The 25,426-nt window shown below is 40.6% G+C and overlaps 1 protein-coding gene and 1 long non-coding RNA gene across 3 annotated transcripts; one reads left to right on the forward strand and one right to left on the reverse strand.

The window, feature by feature from the left end:
• Nucleotides 1-4,862: 4,862 nt before the first annotated feature.
• On the reverse strand, nt 4,863-12,570 carry LOC144720950 (5-azacytidine-induced protein 2-like). Of its 2 annotated transcripts, XM_078598144.1 has the most exons (9): nt 12,286-12,570; nt 10,333-10,721; nt 9,512-9,640; nt 7,446-7,575; nt 6,800-6,978; nt 6,324-6,403; nt 6,048-6,172; nt 5,735-5,928; nt 4,863-5,565 (listed from the first exon to the last, which is right to left on the reverse strand). In XM_078598144.1, exons 2-9 carry the CDS (start codon nt 10,639-10,641, stop codon nt 5,443-5,445), a joined length of 1,269 nt encoding a protein of 422 aa, XP_078454270.1. In that variant the 5' UTR covers nt 10,642-10,721; nt 12,286-12,570; the 3' UTR covers nt 4,863-5,442. The 2 variants fall into 2 exon arrangements, with proteins under 2 accessions (XP_078454270.1, XP_078454271.1); XM_078598145.1 differs by lacking the exon at nt 9,512-9,640 and having other exon boundaries at nt 12,286-12,537.
• Nucleotides 12,571-19,733: 7,163 nt separating this feature from the next.
• Nucleotides 19,734-23,412, forward strand: LOC144721158 (uncharacterized). The gene is made up of 5 exons (XR_013585846.1): nt 19,734-20,086; nt 20,995-21,145; nt 21,233-21,344; nt 22,067-22,173; nt 22,374-23,412. It is a non-coding gene; the product is annotated as an uncharacterized LOC144721158 (long non-coding RNA).
• The last annotated feature ends 2,014 nt before the right edge of the window (nt 23,413-25,426 follow it).

Consider the following 25,426-nt stretch of genomic DNA (forward strand, 5'->3'; position numbering starts at 1 on the left):
TCCAACCCATGTGAGACTAGGCTCTAAGGAAAGCTGTCTCGGGTGTGGACCAATCAACTTCAAGGACAGTGCACATTATCAGAGTTATGTTCTTTTGTTTGTATTATGACTGCAGTTATTGCGGTCTATGCAAACATGACTCCTTGTAAAAAGGTGTCAGTTTTGTTGCCAGATAGAAGGGTAAAAAAACAATTATCATATTTTATATTGTTTAATTATTTCCCTTCTACGTGACTTTACCGAAAAAACCAAGATAATAAAATAAAAATATATATTATATTATTTTATTATTTCCCTTCTACATGACTTTACCGAAAGAACCAAGAATAAGAATCCCTGCAGTCACGAAAGCTTTAAATAAAAAAAATAGTTATTGTTTTTAAAACAATGGGTTTTTTTGTTACCATTTCTGGCAAAAAAAACAGGTGTTAAGATCCACAATACAGGTTTTTATTTGTTGGGTTCGATCGCGGAAATATATAAATGTGTCGTTACACGTTCGAAGGGGACACAAGTAAATGTTGTGGCTTTGCTCTCCAACACACCGAATTGGCGTGTTCTGTTTACGTGACAAACCCTATTACTAATTGGTTGTGTCGGGTGGTGGCAGGTTTAACGACACATTAATTTATTTACGCTATCTAACCCCAAAAAACCTCTTATGAATACTGGTCACGAAAGCCTACGTGTTAAACTGACTAACCTCTATGGGGAGGTGTTAAGATGTTCAAACGCCAAGTAGAAAACCTTTTGCAAGGAATCTTTTTTCATACTTTGTCGCTTGTTTTTTGGCCTCCCGGATTTTCAACACGTTAATGATTCATCTATACATAAATGCACATTGTTTATTAGTCGATTGACCGGATTGCGATAGGAATTATAGAAATAGACCGGTTGGTGTGGGGATATTGTTATATGTTGTGCGTGTGTGTTATTTGAAATACAGGACGTGGGATTGATCAGGCATGTACACGGATGTGAATTAATCGTAACTCTCACGATAGATACGTAGATTGTGTCGATTATTTACCATGCGCGCCACTATTACATACCTGTCAACCCATACGGTTTACCCATATTCATGTACAGGGAAATTGAGTTTTCAGGTCCAGACGGCGTACAGATGTTTTTTGTTTGCATTCTGATAGTATTGTGGTTCATGCAGATATGATTGATTCCTTATAAAAGGTTTCAGTTTGGTGTTTTGTTGCCAGAAAAAAGGGGGAAAACCTATTCTTATTTTTCTTTGTTTGTGTTTTTCCCTTGTGATGAGACTGTAGGATGAACGTTGATTAATCGATTCCCAGTACTCTACATGTTGCCACTCACCACACGCTTCTCGAATCATTGCGTGTGAAAATCGATTACTGTGCTGTATTTACAATACGTTATCATATTTTCAAACTATACCTTAAAAATAACTTCTTGCACGTTCCTCAATAACTGTTGCCTTGAAAGGAAACTAGAAATGGCACTTGATCGGAGGGTGTTTTTTTTGCTATTTGTGGTTGGGCACACTGCGAACGGCAGTATCACCAAACAATTTGTGAAAAATATTAAGCAAACAAGCATACATAGTATCCACAAATCGATTAAAATCTATTATTACGACCACGTCAGTGTACTTGACAGTCATCTCTGCAGATCGAAAGGGCACCCCCAGTGGCAGCTGCCCCTGTGGTCACAGAGGTGACGACTGCACGTGCCCAGCAAACGGGTATTCGTCTGCTAGCAGGGGGCGATGATTATGTACATTTATAACCATAATCATACTCTAACCCACGATTCAAATAAATGTTTTTTCTATCCACTACCAATACACGTATAGAACCGTGTACGAAATAGTCTACAGTAATTAACCATACAAACGAGATGGTTTAAACGATAAGAGAATCAATTGTTTGTTTTATTAAATCGTGACTCTTGATTGTGACAATAGATGAGAAACACGGACACCGACAAATACAATGCAAATGCCGAAATTCATGGTTGATGGCATTGATGCATGCTGGGAATACACCGACACAGAACAGATAGAGGAGGAGCCACTTTGGACCACGGAACAAATATGAGTTCGTCATTAAACATTTTGGAAATCTACTTGTTTATCCAGGAGAGCCACACTGCTGTGTAGGACTCTTTCCACGAGGGCCATGCACTGGGTTTTTATTTTAAGATATCAGCAAGTTTATGAATGTTTAAACAAGGGAGTAAACCGGAGCATTCGGAGAAAACCCACACACGCAAGGGGACAACACTATCCCTGTACATATGGAAGCAGATGGCGATTAGTTCACTTGCTGTACTGCCTTCTGGTGAGCCAGGGTATGGGGCACCTTGACGCTGAACCGGACGGAGCTTTGCAACATGTGTGATCCACCATCACTGCCTCCACAGTGCTGATTATACCACTAGAGACATCAAAATGACTATTGAGAAAAGTGGGCGTGGGCAAGACACATTGTTGAGAGGGATGACAGATGTACAAAAATAGTAACAGAATTGCAGCTTAAGGGGAGAATAAGCCCGAGAGGATAACCGTCCTGGAAATGGATGAATGAGATCCGTTCATGTGCAGGAGCTTAAAACATTGCAGGACCTTTAGGGATATAAAGTTGTGGGAAGGCCTTCATCTAGCAGTGTATAGATCATGATGGAAGGTGATTAGTAAATAAAATACAATTATAATCAATTGTCTTAACCATTTAGTCCAATTAACAACTGGGAACCCAGTAACTGACAATGTCCAGCACAATCACAACACAGTGCACAGAAATAAAACTCTCAACGCAGGTGATGACCCATAGATATCGTTACCTCTTACCGGTGGTACAGATATTGTGTGCATGTGGTGCAGCAACTGAACAAGAGCCGCACGGACCATGGGCTTCAGGCGCTGCGCAAGAGGGGGAAATTTGGATAGGGGCTCTCAATGTATTCCTTGCACCAAGACCCATGCCAACCACAACTACGCCACTGACGGAGATGAAGTCTAAAGATATGCTACACAGTTAGTAGTTTCCAAATACACAAACGATCTTGAGTTCAATTGTTTGAGTATATAACAAATTCACGATTGCATTGTTTTATTGTATCGGACTACATATCTGAAACATCACATAAAAGGGGCAAACATCGTAAAAACTTTGTAGCAAGTAGCATATTCAATGTCTCAAAGTGAATTCAATTGCATCTTTAACCTGCATGTATACAAGTGTAAACAAGAGGTTAAAATACAAGTAGCATGGCCAAGATTGAAATGTGAGCAGTTGAAAGGGGCTCTCAATGACATGCTGAAGATCTTAAAATATGGAAAGCATCTGTTATGTCTATCAACCCTTAGTTATGAGCGTAACACATGATATCCAGATCTTAAACTTGATATTAAAATCACAACAAAACGTGCGTTTCCGAAATACAGTAGAATGTATCGGTAAAGGACATGGTTACCAGCACTGTACATTTACATAGCCAAATACCAGCGAATTAATGTAGATATTACTATAATTGTCTGTATGCTATAACAGCATCCTTATGAAATGCTGAATAGAAATGTAAAATCTCGAAGAACAAACTGATGTACTGGCGTTCCCTCGCATAAACCGCCCCTCCCATTGCGCTAATTCGCAGTTACGCGATTCATATTTTAGGAATATACTTCACAGCTTTGAGTTTCAATTGTCAATTATACAAATTAAAAATTAACAAATATTTCTGATGGCGTCACCGTGGCATAGCAGCGCCCAGTGCCAAGGGTTGGGCATAGCATCTTAGATCTCCTGCCTTTTTCATACGTGCTGCTGCAAGCAGCCCACCAACCTTTTCAAGAAGCCCTGAAGTTACTTCTTATTAAGTAATCTTTGCAAGTAGTAATCTTTTCAATATGATTTATTAAACTCCTTAATATTAACATTGCACAAAATACTTAATAAGTATAACATTTACACCATTGGAACCTCCTTTGCCAGTAGCAAAATATGATAAAAAAAAACAATGATCAAGTATAACATTTATACGTATTTTGTAAATCCAGGGCGAAAACAATGCAATTACTTACATTTTCTTTGGAAACGCTTCCCCCCTTATAACATGTCTATGGGAAAATAGCATTCGTACAGCGCGATTCGACTTTGGCGCTGTTTTTCAAGAATGCCTGTCACGCGTTATGCGAGGGAAGCGAGTACTTCAACAAATCCAAAATACACTTCTTGCACGGTGGGCAAGAAATACTATAAACATTCTGCAGTTGCAAACTGCTAAGTAATCACATGTAATAGTGTCTATTGTGGCATTACTGTATTTTAATATCTGGAATTCAAATAACCGCAACCAGCGGTGTGGGGAGGCCGTCATCCAGCAGTTGATTAACAAGTGCTGTTCATTGCTGTTTTAACACCTGGTATAACATAATAATACAAATCACAACATTTGGTAGAATCAAGAGTCCTGTTATTTACATATTTTCATTAGTCATAAAAGGCTACGTTTTTATATGTGCTCCAAATCTGCCAATATTATTTTTTCACACCGTACAATGACATTCACACATGATGACAAAAAAGTGAACAGTCAAAATAAGCACAATTAAATTCTACAGATGTGGAGTGTACGGTCTGGCTGGAGTAGAACAAGGTGGCTTGTGATCACAACGGGTGGTCTGTGTTGCCTTGGGCGGATTTGACACGTCCTAATGAGGCTGGCGCGTCTGCCTCAATCCCCAGCCTCCCGGACTCTCATGGCACAGCAAGAACACATACTACAGCATATCTCTGTATTCATCCTATTTGTACAAATACATTAAGGAACGGTCAACATTGTCCTTATCTGCAGCAGATATTCACTAAAAATGTACACGCACACAATTTTGCTTTGTCTTATTTATTTTGAAGCATAAGTGTGATAAGTGAATGACGTGTTTTTCAGTGCTTTCTATTAGTGTACATTTTTAAACCATATGGTGTGATGACTGCAGAATTACTGTTTGCAGAACGTTTAAAAAAATTGTTTAGAATAAGCGGCAGCTGGAACTTGGAAGCTGAGAGGTTGTATCTAATCACAATGGTAAAATTACCGAGCACAACTGTAGGTTTTCATACACATTTACTCGTTTATCTATCACTCTTTGTGTAGTAATAATATTTACAAATCAGTTTCACATGATTCAACGGTGTTCTAACACACCATATGAAGCGTTAAATGGAATGGTGTTACAATATACGGCACTTATGTCAATGGGGTTGTGTAATAGTGCCCTCTCGTGGAAAGTCTGCTTTTATACCATGATATTACCAAAATCCAACTATATTTGCAATGCATATAGTATGACTCCAATAAAGTGCACTTTCATAACGAATTGCATAATTTTGTGGCTTTTCCCCTTCGGTGATCTATATATTTTGGACCGGCACGAAGTTGTTAACAAGCCAATTGTAATGGAAGAGGTCACATGATCCCAAAATGAGCTTGAAAATGCTTTCTGTATTCTTCCTTCAGCTCAGCGGGAAATGTCTGTCCACAGACAGCACACGCCGCTTCCGTCTCCTCTGAACACATGCTGGGCACATTCTGCAAAGTGATTAATTAGAAAAGGTGAACATTTAAATAATGAAGGAAATTAAAAAAAGGTGTTTCATTATTCAATACATCCTTTCAAATATGAAAAGTATGTTTTAAAAAGATGCGTGCATAGAAAATACTCGGCACATTTTTATACGCCGATGCAAAAACAAGTTACCTGTATGATTAACCTCTGCAATGACTCATTGTCTGAACAGCCTCGGTTGATCAAAGTGAATGTGTCTTCCAGGGGCAATGGGTCTGCTTTTCCAGATACATTGCTCTTACTCCTGTAATGAACTGCATTTATATGGTTGCTGGGTAAAACCACTTTAATGAGAGAATGGGGTTCTTCTGAGGATTGTAATGGAGCTGTGGCAGGAGAAACAAAGAATTGTTTTGTCATCACAATTGCAATAAACGAATGAGTCAAACATCTAGTGTATAAGTGAAGCATAGCGAGGATGCACAAGGTTTCCAAATGTACTTACAGAAACCAGATGTTTGCTTCTTTGCTGCCAGTTTTTGGAGCAGCCCTGATTGGCGTTTTGCCAATTTCTGTAACTTAGAAAACTCCTCACAAAGTTGGAGGTAAATGTCTTGCATTTCTGTCAAACTATAAAAAAGAACACAAGTAGAATAATTTAGAAGATAAGGCAAATGTATAACTATTTTACATTTGATGTAGCCCATTAAACAACCATCACAATTGTGTAACCATCATCGTGTTTTTAGCAACACACCATTTGGTAATATTTTCACTTTACCTATTGGATGAGATGAATTCTTGATCTGTTCGTGAAATTTCAGTTGTAAAGGAGTTAGGAACCTGCAATTTGAGTCGCTCCTAATTGCAAATAAGAAATGTTATATTTAGACCACAAGGAGCAAAACAATATTTTCACAATCACATTCTGATATATAGTATATATCACTATGTAGGAAATTATGTGGTACATCTAACAAATGCTTCAGCAATGTAGATCTGAGTCTTCATACCTTACCTATAACAAATGTAATATTAAGAAGATGTAATTGTCATAGAAATTAGCTAAAGACAAAGCACATATACATTATAATGTACTCAGAATGTGGGTCATATTGTGATTATATACATATATAATGTGCACAAGGATGCTAAAAAAAACGGTTACCAAACATTTTTGCTGTATTGTTACAAGACAACAGAAATAAGAACATGACAAGGACAAAAGTTCTTCTGATGTGTTGGCATGTCCCTTACCGTGAGCTGTAACTCTCTGTTGTGACTTGTCTCAAGAGATTTCTCTAGCTCCTTGACCTTGCTCTCTAGCTCACACACTTTGCTCTGATGCACCACCTCTCGATGCATGTCCACCTCAGGGGATGCAGCAAGAGGAAGAGACCTTTCCTGTGTTTGGGGACTGTACAGCTGGTCCCTTACTGCATACACACACGGCACATACTGAGTACAGTACTTAAAACATGCGTAATGCCAATATAGTGTGCGCTACTATGACTGTTTATAGTATATTGATTAAAAAAATATTAGGTTACAATTGGTATGAGGATACATACATCTGAAACTGCATCAGCAAGAATACTATACACACATCACTACATTAAGGAGGAATGCACAATGTGCAGCAACAATTTAAAAACAAGACTATTTCAAGCAGGCTATACAACAAATAAGGTTGTGGGCAGCCGAGGGGTGTGCACCAAAATACTGAACTATGCTTTCATGTCGATGCTCCCCACCTGTACTAACCTGCACTGACAATCATGGTGAAATATGGTCAAATAACCCAACATGACCTATATGGCATGGGAAGGCTCTCATCCAGCAGTAAATTGACAAGAAGGCTGGACATGTGAGTGTTCCGTGTTGAGTGAGAGTAAACTCGCACCTTTCAATGTCTCCGTCTCTGTCACCATCTGCAGGAGCTCTACCTCCCGAGCTTGCAGCTGCTCAACAGTCTTCTCCACCTCCATCTCCAGGCTCTCAACTTTTTTCTGCAGACCATCCACCTCATCGTTCTGTCAATGGCATATGCTTACCATGATGCATGCACAAGCACTGACAACTCCAATTTGACGCGACAGTATAATAAAAAAAAAATCTTACATTTTTAAATGAACAAACACAATTTGTACTTTTATATAAAATGTCCATGTGTAAATAAATACGTGAACATTTAAAACCAGTAAATGTAAGTCAGTTTTATATGTACTATTAGCTAAATCTTTACTTTAAGTGTTTACAAAACTGCTTTCACTTAATTGTTTAACAAATCTAGCACTAAGTACAGTGAAATCTTTGCAAATAAAAGTCTGCTTGCTTGGTGTGGATGTGTTTACAGGGCCTATTTCCTTGATTTCCTGCAGCTAACCTTTGACATTACTTCAGACTAAATGAAACCACAACATTTATCGTTCAGGTCAGTATTAAATGCTAACATGCAATCTATGAATGTTAGTATATTAGCTCATAAACATGTAATAATGAGTTATTTTTTTCACTTAGTCCATTGTGCATTGCTCTAGTAATCTCTGTGCAGTCATTTCACTGAAGAATGGATGAATACACTACTTAATAATGAGCGGACAGGCAAGACAATTTTATAATTTCCAAAATAAAAAACACAGTTGCATGCGCACTGCACGTAACCATTCACATCAGCGGAGCATTACAGTTTGAAAAAGCATGGCAAAATCAAAGACGTACTTTTGAAATCCATGCCAGTCATGGCTAACACGTAACATTGTGCCTGGGAAAATCAGCTGTAGACCACATGTTTCAAGGCTTACAAAGGGAAGCTTGATGTTGAGCACAACGAGACAAGGTGCCATTTATGTATGTGTACCGTCAGCTAAGTGCCATTAAGGAAATAACTGAAAAGGCCCGATGAGGAGCTTAAGAGAGTAATTTTGGTAATGACCGAAAAATGGTTTAAACAGGGTTATTCTTTGGCTCACAGTTGAGAAAGCATTTTTATAACCTTTACACTCGTGTTGAGAATAGGTGTATGTTGTGTATGTGTCACCACTGTTAGGACGACAGATACCAAATAGATTGCAGTATTTCATAACTGCATGGAACAATACTTTGCAAAAGTCAAATTTAATCTGGTTATAAACATTTCATATTTTAAATGTCTTAAATGGACCGAGTCTTGTTTCCATGGAGAAACCATAAACATTAAGGTATCAAAGGTCTGGGTCTGAACATGATCTATTCTCCACACAATAAAACTAGTTTTAATTTCTAATTTGTATTCAAAGTACATATTTTCAGTCTACACTCCTCCCAATCATGATATCCAAATCATATATGTGGGTGTACAAAGTGTATTATATCTGGTAATCCATTGCACTGCATCATCACCAGCCATTCAATCCACGACTGCATGAAGGCTTCCCCAAGCCATTACCATCGCCCACAGTCTTATAATGTAATAAACCATATATCAACTGCACATGGGCTGATTTCTTCACTCCATCTCTTTGGTGGACGTCCTTTTGGGATTCTTCCCTCTTTGGTTGCCACTGCTATTAGTCCCGAGCACCAGCTATCATCCTTTCTAGCAAATTGTTCTGCCCAATTACTGTTCTTAGCAGTCAATTTGATGGCTCGAACTTGCATATGTCTCTAATTTTGGAAAACTGGCACGGCGATTCGCACACTGTTCTATGAATCTGGAAACCTGAGCTCAATTCCTGACCATGGCTAAGATCAGTTGTGAGTGGTATCCGAACCGATCCTTGAGTGCCCACCTTCACCAACTCACTTGGAATAGTGTGCAGTGTAGCCAAACATCCCCTGTGACTGCCAAGACGAAGGGGGGCTTTCATACAGGAGTGGATTGATAAAGCGCTGCACATCATTATACAATGTGAATATGTTATCTCATCCATGTGCTCCTTTATATATATTTCGGTATGAAATGAACTACATGCAGCATGCTTTCTTTACCTTTGCCTGCAGGCTCTTAAACATCTCTTTCTTCTCCAAACAGTTATCATGATATGCTTGGTAGGCCTTGTTTAACTGCTCACTCACATGACCATTTTTTCCATCGCCAGATACCATTCCATTCTTCCCCTACAAGAATTTCAGAATACATTTTTGTTCAAATGTAGCATAGGCTATGTCGCAATGTATGATGACGCTGCAACTGTACTGTATTTCCTTGTTTGTAAAAATATCTACGCAGGCACATACTTGTATGCTCTCCCCAGGACAATGCTACTACGATACATCATGAACTATTTGTCTAATAATACAAAATGGGTCTTGATAAGATTACATGAAAAAAATACCAACAATATCACAATGCCAATAATTATGGCAAGCATTAGATTTTTACTAACATGATTTAAATAAAGTTCCCACACCTCCCTTATCCCAATATTTATTATTTTTTCTCATCAACAAATCAGACAAAATGCTATACCAATGAACAATTGTCTAATGCAGTTTCCCATATTCCAGTCCGAGCAACCCACAAAGGTCAGACTCTTGATGATTAAATGAAGCGTTTTCTCGGACATACGGGACATGCTTCCCAATCATCAGGCATGTGCAGCTTATAATGACTTCATCTGCATTCATATGGATATAAATGAACATGAAAAAAGACCATGGTGGGTGATAAGGACAGGATTATAGGACACTGACCAAATCTATCAATTTACCAATACGCTTTTAACACAGGGCGAGGAACAAAACTAGAGAACCCTTCTTGGTCTATCCAACACATATGCGTTTGATCGTGCACGCGTAAAGCGGTGTACCTGCTGCAGATTTTCCAACTGACGAATCTTGATGTCCTGCGTGCGCACAGTCTGTCTCAGGAACTGGTTCTCTCGCTCGGACTGCTGCAGGCGAGTCTTGAGATCTCCGTATGCCACCAGCAGCGCGCCATGCGAGCCCAGCCTGTCCTCGGACTCACTCCTATGCGAGAGTCCCTGTGATGGTGCTGGAACTTGCATGGGTAGGCGCAAAGGCTCCATGCCAGATGACCCTTCCATCTTCTCGCCTTCTAGCTCAGTCTGGCTGAGGATGGAGATGTCATCGTCCGAGCTGCTCTGGCTCTCTAACATGATGGTGCCGGTGAAGACCCTCTCGTCTTCTCAAGCAAGCCCTCCTCAACGTTTTGTGCTCAATGAGGAAAAGCAGTGTCCTGGGCAGAACACATATTATCGTTGTAATTATCAACATGATAGGTACGAGAAAATAAAGTTCTCCAATTGATGACGCTCCGGTGGAGTGGGCAGGACGGTGCCGTATCTTAAAATAACACAAGTAACTATTTACATTATTACTTTTAGTTTTAAAACGTAAATTAAATAACTACTTGACCGCATTGGCAGACACCAGGAGTCGACCTGGCTTAAAAAAGTGGCATGAGCAGAAACATAATTGTCAGCAAAACGTCGGACATAATGCTGGAAAACACTATACAACCCGAAAACACACCACAGTGATATATATAGCACAATTGCGAAAACCCACGAAGTAGAGTAAAACGGGTGTTGACGGATTGATAGGTCATTAACATGAAATAATTCAAGGGTTTAAAAGGTGATATTTCACAGTTAAAAGTTCATTGAATACTCCATGTGTACCATACACCGTTATCAGTAAGTTTATTCTGTATTATAGTAACTCTCAACTACAAACATTCTAAGGAACAGAAGAGGCTTTGTTAATTTAAAAAATCCCTAAGATTAGCAAAGTACGAACAGTCGGTCAGGTTGTTTGGCCAAGGTCGTAACAAAGCAGTCCGAAGTCGACTTTGTACGAGTAAAAATGTAACTTGCTGTGAGACACTTACATCATTTCTTGCAAAACAGATCGATATAAAGATGGCATAAGCTATGCAACACAGACGTAAGGTGAATCAAGACACCTTAAAACATTTTCCGACACCTTTTTTTGTACATTCTACACCGTGCATTACTCATTTCCTTATCTTCGATCCGGCCAGCGGCTTGCAAGTCGGAAGGTCATGAGTTCTCAATCGAGGTACAGGTGAATGACTCGGACCATCATCTTCTCCGGGGTCGACACAAGTACTGTGGAGGACCACTTTGTGGGGAAGTCAACAGTGGTCGTCCGCTGGAGACTTAAGGCATATGGAATTTCCACTACTTCGCTCAGAATTGTTAACATTAGTGCTCATATGAGCAACACATCACTTCCACTTTTCCCGAAAGTGCCATAATCGATTCAATTCCTACACGAGCACAGCATTTGGAGATTTTATTTCATAAGTAAATCCACAAATTGCGTATGGCCACGCAACTATTTCAGGGCAATAGTGGCTCACGTACAGCCCCCGTGTCAATTCACTGCTGGATGAGTGCCTCCCCGCAGATTGTGTGTTATTTGACCATACCCCGCCACTCTCGACTTAAAAGTCGCTCGTGTATGCTTTATCAAAGGTTATCTACACCACAACCTGACCAAACTTGAGAGGCACATCTCGCTAACAGTATTTATTTTAAATGTTATAGCAAACAGATTACACCCCACGGGGTCCATTCGATCAGAATTGCGCAAAGAGGGCCCAACAGTCGTGGACGGCCGCGAACCCCCAAAATGCCACAGCCGTTTCGTCGTCTTCTTTTACCTTCAGCTCCGTGACAACTCAGCCAGGCCCTGGGCCTCCCTCCCCCCCACGCCCCACACACAATCACCCGCGGTGTGAGCGAGTTTCCAGCCACGAGCGACGTGCAACTCACACGAGAGGAGAATTGAGAGTGGAGATGGCGGCGGTGGTGACGGCCGCTGGATCGCCCAGGCTCAATTTCGGCCTCCGTTCATCGTTACGCAACTCGTACGACGATTAAAACAAAAAAAACACCGCGACAACGGCCACGCGTATGTACGTGTTTTTGTTGTTGTTGTGAGCAAAAAATAAATCACCCCCTTCTCCATGAAAATTGTAGCATTCGCGTGTGCGAGAGGGCATCTGGATGCGTCGCTTCCTGCTCATGGGCTTGGCAGGAGGCCGCGGTTGTCAACACGTGATTACCGCACGCTGTCGAAACAACGCGCAGCGAATACAACCCAATCGCTCTTTCTTCTCTCTCTCTGTCTCTTTATTTTATTTCTCTTTTTTTATTATGAAGAAACAGCAAGTGGGCTTGGGCAGTACACGTTGCTAGAAAGGGATGATGGCCTATGGTCAAGAATAAATAATAGTCGAGTGACAGCCGATGGTTGGGGACGAGCCAGAGAGCACGTGGACCATGGAGACGGAACGATGGCATTATCTTGTGTGCAGATGCATCACGAGGTTTAGATGTCTTTGGATGGCTACGGGATTGGGAGGCCTTCATCCAGCCGCGGGTCGATCATGGCTGTGTTAATAATAACAGACGAAATGTGCAGCCCAGAGAAAGTGAAAACTAAACTGATCTCGAACCACCTTACATGGACACTATGCAATCTCTTTTACCAGTGGCAAAATATAGTAGTAGGTTTTTACCCTTTTAAACTGGTACAAAACTGACACCTTTATTCAAGGCATCATTTTTGCAATGACCACAACACAAGTAGTCAAAAAAGCAAACAAAAAGAAGCAACTCTGATAATGATAATAATATGCACTGTCCTTGAAGTTGATTGGTCCACACCCGAGACGGCTTTCTTTAGAGCCTAAGTCCCCATTGGTGTTGGACCAGATGACACCAGAAGGCGTACAACTCAAACACAGTGCATTGTTTGCTTTTTTGACTACTTGTGTTGTGGTCATTGCAAACATGATGCCTTGAATAAAGGTGTCAGTTTTGTACCAGTTTAAAAGGGTAAAAACCTACTACTACCACCTTACATGGCTTTCACTGAATGCATGATGGGCGTTTAACGTGGCTGACGATGACATACCTGGCAACCCACACGGGCTGCCCGTAGCTTTGTACATGGAAATTGAGTTTTCGAGTCCATACGGCGTACAGCCGTCTCAATAGGACATTTATTTGTTTATTGTGTTTCCCCCTTGCTATGGGACTTTGTAGGATAAACGTTGAGATTTATAAGGCCACGGGGTGACCAATAATGTCTGAATTGGTCTGTGATAAGTTGGCACTGATAAGGGGTTGACAGGTATGCGATGCCAGTGAATTCTCGCTCCCCTTATACATTACAATAGCACGCATAGTGATGTGAGTACATTTTGACAATCATCAGCCATTACCTTACACGTGTTTGTCCACGCCGTATCGATTTTTAGAGCATAACAAAAGTCCTCGTCGCTCAGAAATCGGCCACGTTGTGGTTTTGGATTTTCTTTTTTTTAGTGCGCCTTTAGCCCCATGAGTACGGTGCTGCGTCAGCGTCAGCCCCCAAAGTTCGTCATTGCTGGGATTTTCCCGTGGCCTTAAAATAATAAAAATACCACCAACCCCGAAAACGTACGAACTTGCACACGCACACATTGGCACAAAACAACTTGTGAACAACAGCACCGAAAATAATTCGAAACGCTCGGCCACGTTCGATTTCTATGAACAAGTTTGTGCGGATTGTGATGGCAATCGCAGAGGGTGTGTTTGATGTCAGGTTCTATTCTGTGGCAGCAGCAGCAATATGTTTAGAAGCTAAATGTCAATCTTCTTGGTTCTTTCGGTAAAGTCACGTAGAAGGGAAATAATAAAATAATAAAAATACAACATAATAAATACAATTCTCACGACGTTTCGGCCACAACGCAAACAGCCGTCCTCAGGTGAAGAACAGGGCTGTCGGAAAGACAGCGTCCGAATGAGTTGTGGCCGAAACGTCGTGAGAATTGTATCTTATTATGTTAAAATTTTATTATTTTATTATTTCCCTTCTACGTGACTTTACCGAAAGAACCAAGAAGATGAATCCCTGCAGTCACGAAAGCTTTAAATCAAAATCTAAATGCCAATGTCGAGAGGTCTTGCTCGCCGCGAAGACGGCTTCTCGAGAAAGTTAGTGGAGTTTTTTTTATATTTCTTCTTTGTTGCGGTCGCGCAGACTACGCTGGTTTTCCGTTTATGAAGACGTGCGCATCGGTCTGTCACGTTTCCTTGAAGATAACGAATACCGTCATTCATTTGATGTCAGGTATAATCCATAGACTCGTATACCGATGAGTCCATCATCATTCACGGCCAATCCACTGCTGGATGAAGACACCTCCCCACGCCGTCACCGCCGCCGCCTCCTGGCGATTTTACCACGTAATCAGTCTAACACGTAATTTCGGGACCAATATCCATAATAGAGGTGTTTTGGTTTTCTGTTTACGTGACAAACCTTACTAATTGGCTGTGTCGGGTGGTGGCGGGTTTAACGACACATTTATCTTTTACACGATCTAACAAAAAAAATACATCTGGGTGATTGTATTCATCGCTCCATCTCCTTTGTGGCCCGGCTCTCCATTCCTTGGCTCCAACTCCTTTCTTATTCTTCACTATCGGTCCCTGGCTAGTCAGCTGAATTAGTTTAACCAGGTGAGAGAGAACTCACGAAACCAGCTAGACACTGGTACTTTAGTCTCATTTGTTTTTATTCCAAAAAGGAATAAAACAAATAAACGTTGCTTGGTGGCTCCCCCTGCTGTACATTTGCCTCGCTTACAATTGACTAAGTTTTGGTAAATGTACAACGTGTAAGAATGCATTTTCCAGATATAAAAAAAATTCTAAATAGGTTTTGACCCTTTATGGCAATGAAACAGCAGGTGTTAATATGTTCAAACACCAAATATAAACCAATACCTGTCAATCCATCCGGTTTAGCCACATTCTTGTACAGGCATATGGCATACAGCCGTTTAAATACGGGCACATGTTTTTGTCTATTTATTTGTGTTTCTCCCTTGTGATGGGACTTTGTAGGATGAACTTTGAGATCTATAAGGCAACAGGGTGACCACTAAGGTCCGAATTGGTCTGTAATAAGGTAGGCACTGATTGATAAAGTTTTGACAGGCATGGAAACCTTTTGCAAGGAATAAAGTTTGCACGAACCACACGTATTTGTGGTGAACATGCAAACAAACATGCCCTGATAATATGAAAACATAAGAATAGGGTTTACCCTTTATGGCAATGAAGCATGTGTTAAGATATTCAAACACCAAATAGAAACCTTTTGCAAGGAATCATATCTGCATTAACCACACGTACTTGTGGTGAACATGCAAAAAACATTCTCTGATATCTCCATACAGTATATATAAAAGGCAAAGTTGTGAATATGTGTGTCTGTTCAAAATGTTTAGCGTACTTCCCGACATGCAACAAACTGGAAATTTGCCATGTGGGTGCTTGCCAGACTGTACACCATGCAACATTATAAAATTACACTTTTGTTTTTCTTTTTTTTTGGGGGGGGGCGGGTAGCTAAATAATGCATATATTTTTTGCACAGCAAGTGATCTGACGTCAAATCTGTCACGTGACCCGCGCACGTGGAAGCGTCGAACCCGGCGACCCGAGTTCGATTCTCACTCACGGCCAACACCAATGACCATTATTTCGACCGCTCCTGGGCCTCCCCTTGGTCGACTCAGCCTCAAACGAGTAACTGCTGTGGTGTGCGAACATTGCCACTGGGGAGACAAAGGCGGCCGGGCGTGGTGAATGCAAGTCCCGGGGCGAAGCCGGGTAGTAAAGCTAGTTTAATATATGGCATTGTCTTTGAAACTGATTGGCCTACACCAGAGACAGCCTTCTGTATGGCCTCGTCTAACCAGTGTCTGACCAGAGAACGCCAAAAGGCGAATAGTACAAAGACAATGCACTATCAGAGCATTTATTGGCTGGGGTGAGCAGCTGCAAAATGTAATTGTGTAGATTTATATTTGGTGTTTGAACGTCTTAACACCTGTTTTATTGCCAGAAAGGGTAAATCTATTCTGATTATGTTCCAGTTTCACTTCCCAAGTTGACCCTTTGTTGTACCACAGTAATCTACAGGACGCATTGCCATGCGGTTTCCCGCGAGAAAAGAATGCAACGGGACGGAAAGCACAATACTATGTTTGTTTTACTGTACAAGTAACATGGCAGTGTGAATGTGAACTCATAAAACAAGCTAAGCTGCATGTCGGACAAACTTCTATATACCAATAGATTTTACTGACTTAATTTATAGCAAGGTTAAATTAAAAGAACATCTGAAACTTGTTGATTTTAACCCACTTTAAGGCAATCATTATAATAATAATTATCAATGTAAGGTTATAATGAGTATGAACGCCTTTCCAAAAGCCACAATCCATCTCGTCCCTGCACATGAGCTGATCTATTTGCTCTGTCTCCGTGGTAATAGCGATCCCGGCAGGCGTCTTTCCCTCATTTGGCTGCCCCTCCGTCGTTAGTCTCGACCACCATCATCACCACACCTTGTCGCGAATCAGGGTGAGAGTCACGTGCAGAGTGAGAGGGTTGGTCACGTGCAGGGTGGGGGTCACGTGCAGGGCGAGGGTCACGTGCAGGGTGGGGGGGGGTTTAGTCACGTGCAGGGCGAGAGTCACGTGCAGGGAGAGGGGGTCACGTGCAGGGTGGGGGTCACGTGCAGGGAGAGGGGATCACGTGCAGAGTGAGGGGGTCACGTGCAAGGCGGGGGGGGTCACGTGCAGGGAGAGGGGGCCACGTGCAGGGTGAGGGGGTCACGTGCAGGGTGAGGGTCACGTGCAGGGTGAGGGTCACGTGCAGGGCGAGGGTCACGTGCAGGATGAGGGGGTTAGTCACGTGCAGAGTGAGTCACGTGCAGGGTGAGGAGGGTCACGTGCAGGGAGAGGGTCACGTGCAGGGTGAGGGGGTCACGTGCAAGGCGGGGGGGGTCACGTGCAGGGCGAGGGTCACGTGCAGGGTGAGGGGGTTAGTCACGTGCAAAGTGAGTCACGTGCAGGGTGAGGGGGTTAGTCACGTGCAGGGTGAGGGGGTCACGTGCAGGGCGAGAGGCGCGAACGCTGCGTGAGGTTCACGACGTCTCGGCAATGGCCACAGCCAAACGGAAGGTGACGTAATCGCTCCAAAAGCCCGAATAATAATTGCAAATACGCCTGATGGTATCATAATTATGCATTACAAATGTAATTGCCACTGCCAAAATACACACTAACACAGCATCTTGATCTTATTATTTCTTATGGCAACATTATACGTGTACAGTATTTCGAGGTTATTAAGCCATTTAATGGGCTCTGTGGGGGTGGGAGGGGGTTATATACGATCTTAATAAAATGTTTATTCATACAAGATTGTTATATTCAGACGCTGTACCATTACTTCAATACTTTATTTCTGCGTGTGACCAAATCGGCCGGAATCTGCCCGCCAGAACTCGGATGGGTTTGTCCAAAGGTTACACGGTGGCCAGCAGAGGGCAGTACAGCAGTAGAGAGCAAATATCGTCGTACTCAGATGGTAAATGTTGTGGCTTGGCTCTCCAACACACCGCTGTGTCGGGTGGTGGCGGGTTTTAACGACACATTTATATATTTACGCGATCTAACCCACATAACATCTATTATGGAGAGCAAATTATATTACTGGTAGGAACCTCCTGGTTACACCAGCCCACAGGGGATGATTGTGTTCGTCCGTCCGTCGTGCAGGGAGGGGCTGGGTGGGGAGGGGAGGGTGGGGAGGGGCTGGGTGGGGAGGGGCTGGGTGGGGAGGGTGGGGCTGGGTGGGGCTGGGTGGGGAGGGGCTAGGTGGGGGTGGGAGGGGTGGGGCTGGGTGGGGAGGGGCTGGTCACCCCGTGGTGCCCTTATAAAACTCAACGTTTAACCTATTCACACCGGCTTGTGCCCGCCCTCACAGTCGGGCATATTTGCGGAATACACCACGCCGCCGTTGACCCTGGCCATTGACCGAGCAACCCAACGTTCCTTACCAGCTCCTTCCGCAGAAATCTATTTGTCTCGTGCTTCCTCCCCGCCTTCACTGACCGGTGTGGTGAGGTTATGGTCCCAAAACAAAAATAAGCCGACGGGGTGGAAGGTTCTTATCCAGTAGTGGATTGACAAAAAGTATTGTACAGTACTGAACGTTACCATATATCCTTGGAGGAATGCTACATTTAACTGTTTGCAATAATAGATGGAAACATATATATAGGTATTCCACGTATATAACGAAATTTCGTAAATCGGAATGGCTTTTCCCATTCATTTAATGCTAAAACGTTAGGGATGTGTTTCGGACAGTCATTTCAACTCTACTCTTATTCTAAACATTTACATCTGCATGCCTTTTCACAATACAGAAACAAATATGTAAAGAATATGAACAGTAAACGATTGAGTAATTATTGATTTCAAACAAAAAAGAGAATGAACCTTTTCAGGGAACTCATTAACGATCTGCGTGTTGGAATTACTGGAAAAGTGATGTGGAGGCATTTGCTGTTGCATTGTAGGAATACCGTGACAATGTCGCGGATGGTTGACGCAGCCTGGCTGGGTGCTTCTGGTTTGATGATCTCGTGGTGCGTGCCATGTGCAATTCGTTGACGCGGAAATTCGATTTCGTTAATCGAAAAGTGTCCACAATTTGTTAATTGCGTTAACGTGAAATTTCGTTAACCGAACGTTCATAAATCGAGGGAAACCTGTAATTCCTATAGTACTTTAGTATTTTCTTAATTCGCCTCAATATAATTTTAATGTTCATATTGTATGCCTATATTTAAATGTCTTGCTGTATTTATTCTTAAGGTTCGATCTGCATGTACATTAATTGCATATGAACCCACCGACAGCATAATTAACTTAAAAATAAAGCAAAAAAAAAACGAATGTAAAAACGACTTCACAATTGTGCACTCACCATTCCATCTGTTTACAAGATTGCAATACCTCACTGGTGGCCCCGAGGGAATTGTCAGGTCACTGTCGGGACTACCCCTGAATTATTGCTCGTCATTAACATGTTTATAATAATCCACCTGCAATAATGAGATATATAGCATCTTCTATCAGTGCCTGGTGCTCACAAAGCCGTGGTCTAGGGTTGCCACCTCTTGAGGTACAAAAAACAGGGACATATTATGGAAATATTATCTTATAATACCGGAAGAGAGAACTACGTGTAATTTACAAAAACTGGGACTTCATTATTTTATAATCCGGGAGGATTTACAGATTACTCAGGACAGCTACTACCTCAAAAAGAGTAGGATCCTTGTCAAACCATGACAGGTGGCAAACCAATCGTGGTAGTGTGTGTCACATTTGTCGCTGCAGTACAACTCTTCAAGGAGAAGCAAGGGGCTTGGCGACCAAGAGAAAGAGGAGGACTTGGCCTGGGTGCAGTGTGAGCACTTGGAATGTCAGAAGTGGCGGTCCATCTCGGTCAAGGAGATGGCGTCCCTTGCGGTCGAGCTGCCATGGTATTGCCACATGAACGGCGACATTTCCCACAGTTCCTGTGAGGACCCTGAAGAACCCTACCCCAGCAGTGAGGAGCTCACCTGCCACGGCCTGGAAGTGGTGTTTTCTCATAATTACCAAACGGGCAGCCTCGTGTGGGCGAAAATGACAGGCTATCCACGGTAAGGGTTATCCGTGGTTATTTTCTTGCGTATTGAAATATGTTTAGGAGCTAAATGCCAATGTCGAGGTCTGCTAGTCATGAGAGAGATTCAGGAGATTATTGGCAACAAGACAGTGTCACGTTTCTTTGTTTGTTTTAAAATATGTATTTTCAGTTATTGGTTATTCAAACTTTTGTTGTTGGGCGATATAATGACATGATATTTCTCACTTTCTTTTTTTAAATGAATATAGCATCACATGATAATTTCGGTTTTCAATATAACTATTGTAATTTTCAGTGCTGAAATATGTAGATAATATTTTATGCAAGAGTAGTAACACTGCTTAAACTATTTAATAACATAAAACTGCTAATGTATTAATTCCAAATGCTGTTGTAAATTTTGTATATTATTGGGAAAACAACCTTTGTAAATGTTTAAATGTTTTATGGGAATGAAAAGTAAACAAAGATGCATGCATTGGATTTAATGAATATACAGAAAACAGAAGACGTGAATTAGGGAATATGCAAGTTAAAGGCGTAATTTTGACCTTCAAGAAAAAGTATGTGGGTTTAGGTAGGACACGTTGTTCGAAGGGTTCACGGCCAGTGGTTGAGACGAATGACAGTGGCAGCATAAGAGGACTTTCACCAAGGAGACGGAGTGAATAAATTAGTTTATGTGCAGTTGATAGATGTATTATGACATCACAAGACTGAGAGATGGTAATGGATTGAGGAGGCCGTCATCCATTATTGGATTAATAATGATTTTCCGATTGTGGAAACATGTATTTTATTGAAAAACATCTTTATCAGATGTTTAACATTTTATGAAGGTTAAGAAAAATGCACAGTCCCAGAATGTGCTAGGAACTAATGATTATGAATTGATGTTAATTAGCCAATGTTATATTACAGATGGCCAGCTGTTGTGTGTCCAGACCCAGACAATGGCAAGGATATGAACCGAAAACATAACGATGTCAGCTATCATGTGGAATACCTTGGTCAACCACGGAGTAGAAAATGGATTAACGTACAACAAATGGAACCATTTTCTCAACTAAAGGTATGCAAGCACACACTGAGTGAGATCCCTGAATTCTATTTTTTCTAAATGTGTACTCTACTTTATCTAAACACTGCCATCTTTCAGAATGTGCCCTCTAAAGCCAGAAACGGGGGTTGGCTGAACACAGCACTAAAAGAAGCGAATGAAATGATATCAATACCCTGTGAAGAAAGACTACATTTATGTCACTTTACAGGTAAGGAAGGCTGGGAATGCAAAGGCATGCTAATGCAATTTCTAAGACAAAAAATACAGGAACATCTCTCGAAGCTGGACTAATTGCCTTGATTCTGGTAACTGAAAACTATTAATGAGCAAATGCTACAATTATAGTACAATTACATGTCAATGTAATAAACACCTAATGAATATATGAATGCTTAAAATATCATAAAAAAGGGTTTCATCCTTTCCACAATCACTGAAACAGCAGGTGTAGGCTGAGTGAGGTTCACTGAATGTGGAAGGCTTATGCAATCTTTTGACAGGCTGAAATAATGTACTGTATTCTTTTTGTTAATGTAACAAAAAATTAGGGTAAGAGCACTAAGAACAGTACATGGCATCCATGGAAACGGATTTCAGAATCTATATTGTACAACATTTAAGTACAGTATGCAATTTCCGTTTCCTACTAGATCTCGTTTCATTTGCGAAGGAACAGTGTTCGGGTTGGATTTTTTTTGGTTGAAGCTTTTAATATTTGTTTTGGGTATTCCTAGCTTGCCCTGAGTTCCAATGTACTAGAGTCCAGCTTTGACAGGTTTTGCTATACCATATAAGCAATTTATGTCTTTGCACATATATCCATGAGTGTGTACCAGGATTGAATTCATGGTCTACTTTTTTTTTTGCTGCAAACTGTCACTTGAATGTAATGAATGAACTGATGTGTTTTTTTACGATTTCAACCAAAAGGTTCTAACAGCACAGGTGAAGAAATGTTGCAAGAAACATATCACTTGCTCATGGAGGTGGATGTATTGAATGAAAATATGATCGACAAAAAGACATGTGATAGTCAGGTTCTACATTTTTTTGCATATCATTCCTGTAAAATGCATTAATGGTACTTTATTATGGAGAATGCATACACATTTGAAATAACCTGATGAAGAATACCTGTTCAGTGACGTGCTGACATTTAACTACATTTGAAGTCTTAAATTAGCTATATAAACATTACGTTATTAAGATTATCTGTATTTTTCCGATATGCTTGCAGCCTTACACACAACGTTCATTTCACGAAGAGAGCTTTCAAAATGATGAGGACAGTCCAGAGGAGCTTGTGAAAGCTAAAACAATACATTCAGACGATTCTGTAGAAATGCAGCATTCTAGTCTATCCAATGAATATGAGGAGATGGAAAACTTGCTGGAAGAAACAGCTGCCTGGCTACAAGATGATGGCTAACACCACAGCATTTAGTATTTTAGCACTTGTGAAAAGAATGTCACATGTAAAAACACAACTGACCAACAAACTATGTTCTATTTCACTTATTCGCTGTGGAATTTAAACTTTATTTCCACGTAATATGCACAATATTACCTGGCAAAGTTGCATATAATTACATTGTAAATGTTAATGCTGCCGCATGTTATCTTAACTCACCGTTTCCGTTGTTATTACTGTGGTATATAGTCTATTCTGGCAAAAGGAATGCAAGCACTTCTTCTTGGCTGGACATGGTTAATAGAGCTAACATCTTTAGAGGGCATTTGTTTCGTCCAATTGTGCCGATAAATCTTGACATTTTCAAAGAACCAATTAGCCTATGATACTGATATGTATAGTTTATGTACTGTATAGTGTTTCCTTTGGAATACAGTGATGTATAGCGAAATATCACTTGCATTAAAAGTGTTATCTATACAAATTTGAACTATAACACCTGTTTTAATTTTCTATGCATTTTCTATATCATTTTGGAGCAGTACAACAATAATTTAGTCTATTTAAATGCACGAATTGCTGGTGACACGTAATACATGTACTTTTGCTGTAATTAATTACACAAAGGCCTTTAAATGCTGTAATGACTTGTAATTACAGTACAGAAAAAGGGCCTTTAGCTAAAGAGTGGGGCATCTATTGTAATTCATCAAACAAGTGTAAACTAACGGCACATTCTGCAGTTAGCCTGCATGTGGAGTTTACCATTAGGCTGTTATGAGGTGGAGATATATAAGCAATGACCAACTACAGATGAGATTAAATTTTCATCTCCCCACTGAAACTGAACATGTCAATTTAACAATTAAAACGGTTTATTAAAAATAAAAAAATGTGTTAATTGTGGATTTCACTTGTTTTCTGTTTTATTCTATGGTTTCTTAAATTGGCTTACTAATAAAATCATCATCCAAATGCTCTTTATTCTATGACAACCAAGTGTGTGTGTATATTTAAAGGCAACCATATATTGTATTCCCTGTAACCCAATGGATGAAACTAAAACTAGACAATTTTTATTTTACCAGGTAAGTCCCACTGAGCTATATAACTCTTTTTCAGAAGCGACCTGGCCACAAATTATAGCCCAATTAAGTGGCTTATCATGTGGATATTTAAAGCAGCCAAACACTAAACGCATGTTTCTAAATGTGGAGCGAAAAACTGGAGGACCTGGAGAAAAATCCACACAACTACGGGGAGAACATGCAAACTCCAAATATACAGGCGTCAGGGTCGGGATCGAACCCACAACCTATATACCAGGCAAGGTACAGTAGTTAACATCTCGCCACCGTGGCGCCACCGATGAAGGCCTCTCTATGCCACTGATGTTACTCATGACCGGTAATTGAACGTGGGTCACCAAGTTCAGAGTGCATACAAGAGAGAGAATGGGGTATAGAATTAATCTGAATTAGAAACATCACAGGCCTTGGGGAAAAAAAACCCGGTGTGAGTTAAGATGCAGCTGATAAAATCGGGACAAAAGTAGAAATGGTAATGGAATTTCTAACGGACAATGGGCAATACTGTAGTGCCAAATGCGGAAGTCTGCCCAACTGTGAGTGGGTAATAACCGGTGATAATAATCGATAGAAGATATTGTCATAGGAAATGTAATTTGTGCTATGCTTTTGCCCGAAAATTCATGAAGTGCCATCAAACACGACACATATCGATCACACTTTTTACACAATTTTCAAGTGTTAATCATGAGACACAGAGGTGATGCGTTCTAAACAATGAAACATTCTTTTCATAAACTGCACTGATAATATTTCCACACACATCAATTGGTGTTACGATTTAAATTGTTCTACAAGTTAAAACTATTTACATTTTTACATGAATATAAATTTAATTTCGGAATGATGACAGCATTACACTGAAAATGTTAAACTGAAATTCAAGCAGGAATAAAAAATAAAGTGCATCTTTATGCATTGCTTCACATGGGAAAACAATTACATTCATAGAGTAAAACAAGCAACACCGAAAACGTTTATTGCAACATTTTTATTTAAAACAATTGTCAAGGGCTGACAACAGAGTTGAAGACAGTTTGCAGAATTCTACAGAAGCGTGCACTACAGCTACCTACCATAAAATCGAAATAAAAACCGACAGCTATCTGATGGGGAGTAAAAGAAAACCTAAAACAAATAACCCTTTCCCTGGCAAGGTTGTGGCACAGGAACAGCAAAAATAAAAATCTCTCTGTTGTTCATATAGACATCTCTATGAGCATCTGTACAAAAAGGTCTCCTCTTTATAAATTAAAACTTACTTAACTTAGTAAATGGCTGTAAAATGAGATGGAACTGATTTTTTTATGTACAGAATTTTTTTACGGCTGTAGACTGTAAATGATGTTTTTTTCACTGCAGTCGCGTTTTTTAAGGGGCTTGGTAGAGTTTAATTAAAAGCTTACGCAGCGTTGTTTTTATTCAAACATTTAAATTAGTCCAAGGCGCTATATAAGTAACTTTCTACAAAATAAAAAACACAATACACTTCATTTAATGCAAATAAAAAAGATGAAGTACAACATTCGTGTGATGATTACAGCTGCAAAAACTTTTAAAGAAACTTTAGCAAGCCAAACATTTAGACTCTACACAATGCCACAAACAAACAACTGTGATTTTGCTGCAGAGGTTGGAAGTTAATTGTGTATAATTTACATACATTTTTACAGCATTGCCAATTATTTCAATTCTGCACCATTCCACGTCCAATCTTACAACAATCTCACACTTGTCGACCTTACAGCATCATGCATCAAGCGCTTTTGTTGCTCACAACAATCAACCAAG

Source organism: Lampetra planeri, chromosome 10 (genome assembly GCF_965212315.1).
Source record: "Lampetra planeri chromosome 10, kcLamPlan1.2.h2, whole genome shotgun sequence".
Taxonomy (NCBI): domain Eukaryota; kingdom Metazoa; phylum Chordata; class Hyperoartia; order Petromyzontiformes; family Petromyzontidae; genus Lampetra; species Lampetra planeri.

What these genes read in the sequence shown, in the direction of transcription:
- LOC144720950 (XM_078598144.1), bottom strand. Translation starts at nt 10,641, where the DNA reads ATGTTAGAGAGCCAGAGCAGCTCGGACGATGACATCTCCATCCTCAGC. An exon ending in TTAAGAGCCTGCAGGCAAAG is followed by an intron (nt 7,576 to 9,511) that starts GTAAAGAAAGCA and finishes TGCCATTGACAG; the next exon opens with AACGATGAGGTGGATGGTCT. An exon ending in TGCAGAGGTTAATCATACAG is followed by an intron (nt 5,566 to 5,734) that starts GTAACTTGTTTT and finishes ATCACTTTGCAG; the next exon opens with AATGTGCCCAGCATGTGTTC.